At 56.3% G+C, this 12,407-nt stretch overlaps 1 protein-coding gene across 1 annotated transcript; it reads right to left on the bottom strand.

Moving 5' to 3' along the window:
• Positions 1-2,557: 2,557 nt before the first annotated feature.
• Positions 2,558-4,730, bottom strand: LOC142049257 (la-related protein 6-like). The gene is given in 4 exon segments (XM_075076754.1): positions 2,558-2,625; positions 2,628-3,543; positions 4,067-4,277; positions 4,564-4,730. Coding segments are annotated over 4 exon segments (1,362 nt in total).
• Between the last annotated feature and the right edge of the window lie 7,677 nt (positions 4,731-12,407).

The following is a 12,407-nucleotide window of genomic DNA, read 5'->3' on the forward strand; positions in this document are numbered from 1 at the left end:
CAAGGGAAAAGTCTTCCTGTGGGTGTGGGAGTCAGTAAATAAACTTAGCAAGTGTGATGTTACAAGAGCTTATTTCAATATATCCTATATAGTATCTATATCATATACAATACTGTAGACTTATTAGCCAAGCAAACAAATGCAGAACAGCTGGAGCTTGCTGGGCAAGACCTTCCTTCCTCTTAAAGTTATAAGCCTAGACGTGAGGTATCTAACACATGAAAGCAGCCTCCTCACCTATGAATTGCTGATGATGTTGACTTTGAGCAGCAACCGATTGCTCCGACGTAGTGCGCGGGTTACTATTGGACCCACTCTCTGCCGTGCCACCCGTCTTCTGCACTGGTCTATACCTCAATTTAGAGCGTGGCTTGGGATTTACAGAGGCACAAGCAAACACGTAGACATTATTTGCAACACAGTCATGCAGACTTTTGCGTTTCTCATGTCATACAGGAGGTTAACATTCAAGGGCAGCATTTTGAGGGTTGACACTTTATAGCACCTAGTCAAGTGGAGGGGCAAAATGAGAAACTCCTTTTGAAAAGCACTCCTCAAGACAGAATGAAAGGGGTTCGGAAGTTTGCCCAACGTGACACCAATTAAAGAACAAAATGAGAATCAGAGCTGGAGTGGGTGCCGGAGCGCAGGCTCTCCGTCTGGGGAGCTGACTTTTGCATTTACTCTCTGGTTGGGAGCTGAAGAAACAAGTTCTTCTGCTCCTTCTTCACTCCAGCAAGAACCAGAAGTGTCTGTGCTTCCAGGAGACAATTCCAAATTCCTTTGCACGTTGTGTTTTTATATTCAGAATTACTCAGACATAAGACAAACCACAGCACTACTTAACTTGCACTGTGGCACCAAAAAAAAAAAAAAAAACACCAAAAACCCCAGACAAAAGCCCAAAGCCACCCAAGCACAACACAAGCCCCCAAGTTTTTTACACTGATTTGGCAGAACAAGTCCATAGCTGAGGTCCTAGGACAGTTTGGTCAGAGGGAGGCAGTGAAAAGCGGCACATACGGTGGCATTCTCTCTAGCAGCGGGCTGGATCGAGCCGCTGGCAAACAGAACAGGCAGATAAACGCTGTTTCATAGAATCATAGAATAGTTTGGCTTGGAAAGGACTTTTAGAGGCCACCTAGTCCAACCCCCCCTGCCATGAGCAGGGACACCTTCCACCCGATCAGGTGGGAGGGAGGGGAGACGAGGTATTGGGGGAGTGGCAGGGCGGTGTTGGTGGGTGGCAGTGGGGGTATGGCAGGGATGTGGAGGAGATGGGGGGAGTGGGTGGTGGTTGAGTAGGGGTGGTGTGCTTTCGGGGTTGGTTGGGGCAGAAGGGGATGTCGTAGGTTTGCTGGTATCTGTTGTGTTGGTTTCTGTTTCCATGAAAAGCTGTTCCTGCAAATGGCTGTGTGCCTGCGTGGGAGGGGGAGGGAGCACAGGGGCCACCGGGAAAGGGCACCCAAGGGGTACAGAAGCCCTGCTGAGCCCCAAATCACAGCCAGCGAGCCCCAAAGGGCACCAAGACACAGCCAGGGCCGACTCACTGCCCACAGGGCAGGCAATGGCAGGGGGGACAGCACGGACACAGGCTTCCCCGGGCAAAGCAGCCCTTTGGTGGGGGAGCCATGACAGACAGCTCCTTGCAGGACTCACGGACACAGCCCCACGCAGAAAGCAGCACGGGGCCCCTGGGACAGGGACACAGCTCGGGGGCTGGGGAGGGCACAGACACGCCCCAACAAGGCCTGCAAGGCCTCCGTCTTGAGCACGACCAGCGTCCCCTCCAGCAGGGACAGGGCTCGCTGCAAAGGCCCTCAAAGCCAATCAAGGCAATCACACCCTTCCTCACTCCCACCTCACTCAGCTCCAGAGACTGGCTTTGCCTCCCTCACCCACCAAAATAACCCAAATCACCCCCAGAATGGTGAGGGAGGGAGCTGCAGGCCAGCCAGGGAAACCCCTCCCCTTCTCTGCCTCCACCGTGGGCAGCTGCAACACCAAATAGGATTGGGGGAGGTTTGGGGGTGAGAGGGTTTGGGAATAATAAAAAAACTCACTGCAGCAGCCAGAAAGTGCCTGGAAGATTCATCCCTCTTTATTGCCTATTTCCCATCCAAGAGCCACAACGTGGGCCAGTGCAGCCAACTACGACTTCGGGGAGCCACCTCAGCTTTGCGGGTGGGTCTTGCAGAAGGTGCGGGGTGAGGTCCCGTCAGAGCAGCCCCAGCACCGGTGGTCGTAGGGGATAAGCCCCTTCCTTCGGGCATTGCCGTGATGCCACTGGGGTGCTGGGAGCCCCTCTGGAGCCTGCACAGGCGCGCTCTCGGTGACACCAGCATGGTATGGTGCAGCTCCCGGGGTCACCGCTGCTCAGCATCTCGTCTCACATGCTGACCTGCTCCGAGCTTCGTCATCAACCGATAACTGCCGTCCCCTGCACCAGCTGCACCACCACTGCCCGCAGCTCTCAGGGCCCACACAGAGTTATTCTGATCGAGTGAAGTGGAAACGAAAAGAAAGAAAAATCCCCAAACGCAAAGGTAAATGAGCCTCAGTGCCGGAGGGTGAGCTTTCCTCTCCCCGTGCTGCTGCTGAAGCCCTTGGTGCCATCAGGGCCATTGGGAGGCGAAGCACCCCACCCCGCAGGCCAAGGGGCTCAGGCACCCGATTTCCTGCCAGGGAATTTCTGGGAGGAGGTGTGGCATGCAGAGCAGGCCTGCTGCCCCTGGGTGCCCACGTATCCACCCCGCTCCCCCAGCCGCAGCCATGGGGCCACTCCCTCCTGGAGCGGAAGCCGTGGCAGCCACCGGTGCCCAAGCCCATCCCGAGTGGGGGGAAGACTTTTCTGGTAAGGAGCGATCTTGTAAAGGTGTTGCTAAAGTCCCTGGGCTGGAAGGTGCTGCATGGGCAGGTGGGTGCCGAGGGTTCCGTGTTCAGGAGCAGGGACGGTGACACTGGAGCATTGCCTGACTCCGGAGAGCGGTAGAGCAGGGAGCCCCCAATGCCATCGGGGAAGATCGTGGCCGCCGCCTGCACCTTCCAATCGCACTGGTGAACCAGCTTCTTCGCCACCTCCCTCTTGTTCTGAGGTTCCTTCTTGGAGACCTTCCAGCAGAGCCAGACCACCCTGATGCTCTCACCGCACCGGTGGCTTCGGCGGCCGAGGTGCTCAAAGGCCCTGCGGGCGCTCCCCAGCCTATCGTACTCCACCAGGGCACAGCGCTTTCTCAGCAGCTCGGGGAAGAGCGACGTGTATTTCCGCACATCCGAGGGCAGCTTGCGGCCCGGCCGCAGGATGCGGATGGATACAATGGCACCAAAGGGGCTGAACATACTCACGATGGTCTCGATGAAGTTATTCTGGATCGGCGGCAGCAGCTCCCAGGCCAGCAGCAGTTTGCTGGGGGAGAAGCTCCGCAGGGACTCAGGCAGGGGGACCCGCCGCCTCACTTTGGTGCCCTCCTTGTTCACTTCCAGCAGCTCCGAGAACTGCAGGGCGTAGAGTGTGAGCCGCCAGTCACGCGTCAGGTATTTCATCTGTGGGAGAAAGGGAGCCACTGCGTCCCCATGAGTGTCCCCAGGCAGGGACCACCCTCAATCCATCATCCAGGCACGCTGAAGTCACGGCAAGGCACCATCCCCCTTTCACATGAGCAGATGCGGGTCTGCAGCAGGTGGTCTCCAGTGCCCCTGGATTGCAGCAACAAGCTGCCGCTTCCCAGTACCTCACACCACCAGCACTTCACTGCGCTTCTTTGGTTAAGGGATGGTCTCTCCCAAAGCAGCGCGGGGGGACAACGGGCAGAAGAGGCAAATCCAGCACTGAGGTCTGTTCACTGCTTCCCCAGCCACCCTCCCTGGTTGCAGAACTGCTGCAGCACATCGAGGGCAGGGAGCAGAGCCCAGCTCTGCACCACCAGCACTTCCCTGGGACACAGACAGCCTGAGGGGAGCCTGGACCTCCCCACACACCCCTCCAGAGACAGACAGAGCACACCCAGACACCCTCCACACAAAGGCCCTTTCCCACCCCGGCTGGCAGGTGCCATGGACTGCCTACCTTCTTGAAGGATGTCAGCAGTTTGATGCTGACGAAGCCCATCTTCTTCTTTTGGACATGTTTCAGAAGGAAAGCATCCTTGGCCAGGTTCTCATCAGAAAGGTAGAACTCCACCTGGGACACAATTCTCCGGACCAGCTGCGGGTCGGGGGCGGAGGAGCTGCAGTCCAACAGATCAGCCCCCCAAACATCACTTACATCAGAGAAGCTCCTGGCAGAGCAGCAGAGACAGGGGTGTGAGCTGGTGGCCTTTGGGACGCACAGCACTGCCTGGTCTCAGCTACAACAGTGCAGATGGCAGAGACACCGCAGAGACCCAGGGCCATCAGCTACAGGGGAGCAACGCCAGCCTGCACCCCGCGTGCCTCCCGATGCTGGGAGCACCAGTGCCAGACCGTGAACCCCAATCCATCCCCGACAATGGACACATTCCCCTGGGGACAAACACGAGGCAAGAGCAGGGCTCAGCCCCCCCACTCATCCCAGCGGCCACGTACCCGTTGAAGCTTCTTAAGAAGTCCTCCTGGCTGAGCAGGGCGAGCGAGCGGCTCTGCGGTGGAAGGAGATGCCGCGCCGGGAAGGAACTCCTTTGTTCCAGCTGAGGGGTGCTGCAGCTGGGCTGGGAAGCGAGCCCTGAGGCCACCCCAGAACTACCTGATGACATTGCCCTTCACCTGGGATATTTCAAAGGAGAAGCACAGTGCTAGGAGGCTTCCCAACTGCAGCCAGCCCCAGGGCAGAGCCCTGCTCTGGGCTGCAGACCCCAGCCCAGGGATGGGGGAGCAGACGCAGCTCGTTGCTGTGCCCTTACCTGCTTAGCAGTGCTGAGAAAGGCAGAAAGAGCTGGCTTTACCTCCTAGAGACCTGCAAGCAGCAGGCCCCAAACCTCCCCTCCTCCAAACTAAGGCTCCTAAAAGACAAAGTGAAATGAAGAGAGGTAAAACCCTTAGAGCACCCAAGCTGCTGGCTTATAAAGGCAGCCACTCAGAATGAGCTGCAGCAGGCAGTTATGGGCCTGCCCCCTCTGAGACCCAGCAGGCTCCAGGTTGAACCTGTCTGCTGGTTAAACAGCCCCAGCTCAGCCCCGGGAGCAGCCATGATTGCTAAGCCAGGCCAGGTGGGCAGGGGAGGGGCAGAGCCACTGGCACTGGTACCGGTACCCAGTGGTGCCCGGTGGTGCCCAGCAGGGTGGTGAACTGCTGCCAGGAGGCATCTTGATCTGTGCCTCAGTTTCTGTGTCTTGTGCAGAGGCAGTAAGAGTGACCTGGAGGTGGAAGGAGGGTTGAGTCCAGGGCACTCTTTGGGCTCCTGGTGCTGCCAGAGTGACAGGCAAAGGTCTTTCTTCCTGCAGCAATGTTCCTCATCCCAAGGAGAGGGAGCAGAAGAGCCCCAAGAATGGGCTGAAGCCCAGGGAAGGGCACAGGCCCCCTGGGAGGGGGTGACACTGTGGGGCAGGATGGCCCATAGCTTCAGTATGAGATGGGGAAGGAGGCCCGCGATGAAACTCATCCTTGATGCTTGACCCACCACCATGGGCAGCATGGAGATGGGGACATGGCTGTCAGAGCAGCGGGGGCTTGGGCAGGCAGGGTGGCCGTGCCAGGGCATGGTGGGCTGCCCAGGCGGCCGAGAACCGGAGCTGCCCATCTGTGCAGGCATGGGCTTTAGCCGATGTTGCTCTGTGCCCTGTGGCCACAAGGACCAGCCAAGGGCTCGCCACGCGTCCACCCTGAGCTCTCAGAACAGCCTGTCACCAGACTGGCAGCACCTCCCATGCGGGCAGCCTGGTCCCCAGCTGCAGCACTGCAGTCTCCCCTGCCCAAACACCCTGCCCCAGCCATGCAGGGCTGCTGCCGATGAATCCCCGGGCTGTGCCGCACTCTCCAGCTCAAAGCTCGTCCTTCTGGGATGAGTCCCGGGGACCGGCAATGCCAAGCCTCTTCTGGGGTGTCACAAGCCCCCCGTTTTCCCTGGGGGCGGTGCACTTGCTGTCACCCCCGTACCACCTCCTGCCACTCTCTGCTGGTTGGGAAGCATGTGTCGGTGAGACGGTGGGTGGAAGAGAATGTCCTGGGGTGAGAGGTGGCCTGCCTGGCAGGGGAGCTGGCAACAGCCACGGTCCCTGAAGGGTGGTGGCACTTGGTGGCAGGGGACAACGAGGGCACACCTCACCTGAACTTGCAAAGGGTGGCAGGACACTACAGGGCCGAACCCCACCCCCCCCCCCCCCCATCTACGTTGCCTCTAGACTGGAAGTACCTGCTGCTGCCAACCAGCCTTTGCCCACGCACGGGCACGGCCTGTCCCTGGCAGGCAGCAAGGGGCCGCGCAGGCAGCCCCGCTTCCCCCGCCCTTCGCTGGGGTCCCATTGCCGAGCCCGGCAGCTCCCCGGCCTGCCAGCCCAGCCCCGCAGCAACGCTCGCGCCAGAGTCTCTGCAGGGATTTGCCCCCCGGGGAGGGGCGATGGAGCCAGCAGCGAGCCGAACGGGGCCGGGGGCGCCTTCTAACGGCAGCATTCTGAGCTGCGCTTCGCTTTCCACCTGCAGCCGGGTACGCTCGGGGTCAGGAGGGGCTGCTCTGCTCCCCAGGGGGAAATAAGGCCCTCGTTCCCGCCCTGAGAGCTGGTATCCGAAGGAAGGTTCAGGCTGGTCCAGCCGTCCCCGCAAGATGGGATAATCCAGAGGGGGAGTGAAGCGAGCAAGGACACAGAGGGAGAGGCTGACGGTAAAGCTTCCCATTCCCAAGGGGTGAGAGCAGGAATGACCTGTCAGCCGGCACATCCCTGTCTCGCTGCTCCCATCCTCCACACCTAGTCTGGAAGCATAATTAGAAAATGCTTCTTGTGGCCCCGTGCAGAGCTGCAGCCTGGCCTTTCAGACGCTTCTCCCCTCCGTGAACTTTGGTGTAACGGGCATATTACCCCTTGTGCTGGTTTTGGCTGAGAAGGGGTTAATTCTCTCACTGTGGGGGGTTGGCTACCCTTCCAGCTTTCTGAGCTCTGCCTCGTGGCGGGGGACTGGGAGGGGCAGGGCCATGGTGGGGGTGGCTGACCCCAACTGGCCAACGGCACGTTCATGCCATACCATGTGACACCAGGAGCAGTATATGAAGGGGGAGCAGTTGGCGGCTCAGGAGCGGCGTGGCGTTGGGTCGGTGGGCAGTGAGCAGCTGCGGCACGTGCGGTTCGTTTGAGCGGTTCGTTCCCCCTCTCCCCTCCCTTCCCCCCTCCCCCGGGGCTTTGCGCCTCTCGTTGTTCTACTTTACATTGCATTTCTGTTGTTTCTTTGAATTTTCATTATTAAACTGCTCTTATCCCAACCCACGAGCGTTACCCTTCTGATTCTCTCCCCCATCTACCGGTGGGGGAGTGAGCGAGCGACTGGGTGGGGCTGAGCTGCCGGCTAAACCACGACAGTCTTTTTGTGCCCAACGTGGGGCTCAAGGGTTAGAGATAATAACAGCTGCTGGTCACAGCACCATGTTGTTCTTTTTGCAGTTGGTGTTAAAGATCGGTGTGGGTTTGTTTAGTCTGCTGTGTTCTGCTGTGATTAGTAACATTTTTCCTATGAGATTTCTTACACAAACATTCATTTTCAGCTTTATCGGGTATTTGGGTGTTTTTTGCTGAAACGGTTACTGTATTTGGGATACCACCTTGCTGAGGCACTTAGCAACTATACCTCCTCCTCGGAGAGACTTTATATGGAGGAAATACCGAGCCGCACCTTTGCAACTTTGTGCTATGATGTCTGTGCCTTTGTTACAACAACCTTTTTGTATCTTGACCATCCTTGGGTGGTTAAGGTGCACTTATTGTTAGTTTTTGGGCACGTTGTTTTGGTTTGGACTAAGCAACTGAAGAATATCACCCAGAAATCTGCCCCAAGGCTTGATAGTTACGAGTGGCAGGGCATGTGGGATAGCATGCGCATGGGCAAATACCTAGGGCAGTGGGCACCCCCAGTGTTTTGGAGTTTCACCCCCGAGCAAGTGCAGAATCCTAAACAACTAGTAGAATATTTGGAGAAAGTATGTTGTTACGCTGGGAACTCCAGAGAGACACAGCTAACTGCAAGGTGCTGGGGCCTGGCCCATGCATACCGAGCCCTGCCCAACAGTAGTCAGTGCCCCCAGGGGGAAGAGAATGTCTCTGGGTTGAAATGCAAAGTGACTGGCACTGTAGTCACTCCAGCCCTGAGGACAGGCACTGCAGCCACTCAAACCCCCACGACAAGTACCGGAGCTGGCTCAGAGAATCAACCCGTACCAGTATCAGTTGCCCCCATACACAAGATGAAATATTGGAGGCGGACATCAACTCGTTTAAAACGGGATGATGAAGAACCAGGGCCGTCACGGGGAGAGGAGGAAGAAGTCATAAATGAAATAGAGACCACCCGATCCCTGTCCTTCAGCCAGTTGCGAGATATGCAAAAAGATTATAGCCATCGTTGAGGTGAGCACATTGTCACCTGGCTGCTCCGATGCTGGCATAATGGGGCCAGTAGCCTGGAACTAGAGGCAAAAGAAGCCAGACAACTGGGATCCCTTTCTGGGGAAGGGGGCGTTGACAAAGCAACTGGGAAAAAACCACAAGCCCTCAGCCTCTGGAGGCGACTCCTGCCCGGAGTGAAGGAAAGGTATCCCTTTAAAGAAGATGTTACATATCGCCCAGGAAAATGGACAACTGTGGAGAAAGGCATCCAGCATCTAAGGGAATTAGCTGTGTTTGAGGTGATTTATGGTGACCTGGACGATCAACGGTCCTCCAAAGATCCAGATGAAGCCGAGTGCACACGACCCACGTGGCGCAAGTTTGTACGGAGCGCACCATCTTCGCATGCAAAGTCATTGGCAGTGATGTCCTGGAAAGGTGACGAGACACCAACGGTGGTAGAGGTGATTGATAGACTCCGGGATTATGAAACAAATCTCTCTTCCTCGCTCGTCTCTGCTGTGGAGAAACTATCCCAAGAGGTCCAGCAACTCAAAGAAGATCTGTCCTACTCCCCACCTCGACAGGGTAGTGTCTCAGCTGTTAGGAATAAGCGTCCTTTGGCTCAAAGGAGGGGATACACACCACGGGCCACCCTATGGTTCTACCTGCGTGACCACGGAGAGGACATGATGAGGTGGGATGGCAAGCCTACCTCGACCCTACAGGCACGAGTGTGTGAACTGCAAGGAAGAACAGGCACTCAGGGAGGCTCTTCCAGGAAAGCTGCTGCTCCAGTTTCCATTGAGCAAGTCCCCAGACAGAGGAGTAGAAGCGCTGGTTTTATTTCTAAGCGAAATAGAGGTACTCCTGATTCACATTTGCAGGAGGTGAGTTGTGACTGCCACGATCAGGACCAGAGGGGCCCTGCCTCCAGCCGGGTGGAGGAAAGGGATAACTGGGCTTACTGGACTGTGTGGATGCGATGGCCTGGCACGTCCGACCCACAGGAGCATAAAGCTTTAGTGGACACCGGCGCACAGTGCACCTTAAAGCCATCAAACTAGAAAGGGGCAGAACCCATCAGCATTGCTGGAGTGACAGGGGGATCCCAAGAGCTAACTGTATTGGAGGCCAAAGTGAGCCTAACTGGCAATGAGTGGCAGAAGCACCCCATTGTGACTGGCCCCGAGGCTCCGTGCATCCTTGGCATAGACCATCTCAGGAGAGGGTATGTCAAGGACCCAAAAGGGTACAGGTGGGCTTTTGGTGTAGCTGCCTTGGAGACGAAGGAAACTAAACAGCTGTCTACCTTGCCTGGCCTCTCAAAGGACCCTTCTGTTGTGGGGTTGCTGAAGGTTAAAGAACAACAGGTGCCAATCGCCACCACAGCAGTGCACCGGTGGCAATATCGCACCAACAGAGACTGTCTCATCCCCATCCATGAACTCATGCACCAACTGAGGAGCCAAGGAGTCATCAGTAAGATCCACTCACCCTTTAACAGTCCCATGTGGCCAGTGCGGAAGTCTAATGGAGAGTGGAGGTTAACAGTAGACTATCGTGGCCTGAATGAAGTCACTCCAGCGTTGAGTGCTGCTGTGCCAGACATGCTAGAACTTCAATACGAACTGGAGACCAAGGCGGCCAAGTGGTATGCCACAACCAATGTTGCTAACGCATTCTTCTCAATCCCTCTGGCAGCAGAGTGCAGGCCACAGTTTGCTTTCACATGGGCGGGCGTCCAGTACACCTGGAATCGACTGCCCCAGGGGTGGAAACACAGTCCTACCATTTGCCATGGACTGATTCAGACTGTACTGGAACAGGGAGAAGCTCCAGAACACCTTCAATACATTGATGACATCATTGTGTGGGGCAACACAGCGGAGTTTTCTCTCCTTTTTGAGAAAGGAGAGAAAATAGTCCAAATCCTTCTGAAAGCTGGTTCTGCCATAAAACAAAGTAAGGTGAAAGGGACCCGCACGAGAAATCCAGTTCTTAGGAATCAAATGGCAAGATGGTCGTCGTCAGATTCCAATGGACGTGATCAACAAAATAGCAGCCATGTCTCCACCAACTAGCAAAAAGGAGACGGAAGCTTTCTTGGGCGTTGTGGGTTTTTGGAGAATGCATATTCCACACTACAGTCTGATCGTAAGCCCTCTCTATCAAGTGACCCAGAAGAAGAATGATTTCAAATGGGGCCCTGAGCAACGACAAGCCTTTGAACAGATTAAACGAGAAATAGTTCATGCAGTAGCTCTTGGGCCAGTCTGGGCAGGACAAGATGTAAAAAATGTGCTCTACACTGCAGCCGGGGAGAATGGCCCTACCTGGAGCCTCTGGCAGAAAGCACCAGGGGAGACCCGGGGTCGACCCCTTGGGTTTTGGAGTCGGGGATACAGAGGGTCCGAAGCCCGCTATACTCCAACTGAAAAAGAGATATTGGCAGCATATGAAGGGGTCCGAGCTGCTTCAGAAGTGGTTGGTACTGAGGCCCAGCTGCTCCTGGCACCCCGACTGCCAGTGCTGGGCTGGATGTTCAGAGGGAACCTCCCCTCTACACACCATGCAACTGATGCTACGCGGAGTAAATGGGTCGCGCTGATCACCCAGCGGGCTCGAGTAGGAAACCCCGGTCGCCCAGGAATCTTGGAAGTGATTATGGACTGGCCAGAAGGCAAAGACTTTGGAATATCACCAGAGGAGGAGGTGACACGTGCTGAAGAAGCCCCACTCTCTAACAAACTGCCAGATGAGGAGAAGCAGTATGCCCTGTTCACCGATGGGTCCTGTCGCCTTGTGGGAAAGCACCGGAGATGGAAGGCTGCTGTATGGAGTCCTACACGACAAGTAGCAGAAACTGCTGAAGGAGAAGGTGAATCGAGCCACTTTGCAGAGGTAAAGGCCATCCAGCTGGCCTTGGACATTGCTGAATGGGAAAAGTGGCCAGTGCTCTATCTTTATACTGTCTCCTGGATGGTGGCAAATGCCCTGTGGGGCTGGCTGCAGCAGTGGAATCAAAGCAACTGGCAGCACAGAGGCAAAGCCATCTGGGCCGTCACAATGTGGCAAGATATTGCTGCCCGGGTAGAGAACCTGGTTGTAAAGGTACGGCATGTGGATGCTCACGTCCCCAAGAGTCGGGCCACTGAAGAACATCGGAACAACCAGCAGGTAGATCAGGCTGCCAAGATTGAAGTGGCTGAGGTGGATCTGGACTGGCAACATAAGGGTGAACTATTTCTAGCTCGGTGGGCCCATGACACGTCAGGACATCAAGGGAGAGATGCAACATACAGGTGGGCTTGTGATCGAGGGGTGGACTTGGCCATGGACGCTATTGCGCAGGTTATCCACGAATGTGACACGTGCGCTGCAATCAAGCAAGCGAAGCGGGTAAAGCCTCTGTGGTGTGGGAGACGATGGCTGAAGTATAAATACGGGGAGGCCTGGCAGATTGACTATATCACACTCCCACAAACCCGCCAAGGCAAGCGCCATGCGCTCACCATGGTAGAAGCAACCACGGGCTGGCTGGAAACATCTCCTGTCCCCCACACCACTGCCCGGAACACTCTCCTGGCTCTCAGACAACAAGTCCTGTGGCGACATGGCACCCCAGAGAGAACTGAGTCAGACAAGGGGACTCATTTCCAGAATAGCCTCATAGACACCTGGGCCAAAGAGCACGGCATTGAGTGGGTGTGTCACATCCCCTGTCACACACCAGCCTCTGGGAAAATTGAACGGTACAATGGACTCTTAAAAACGACACTGAGAGCAATGCGGGGGTGGGACATTCAAGCACTGGGATACACATTCAGCAAAAGCCACGTGGTTAGTCAACACGAGGGGATCTGCCAACCGAGCTGGCCCTGCCCAGTCAGAAATCCTACATAC

Source organism: Phalacrocorax aristotelis, chromosome W, assembly GCF_949628215.1.
Source record: "Phalacrocorax aristotelis chromosome W, bGulAri2.1, whole genome shotgun sequence".
NCBI classification, from domain to species: Eukaryota; Metazoa; Chordata; class Aves; order Suliformes; family Phalacrocoracidae; genus Phalacrocorax; species Phalacrocorax aristotelis.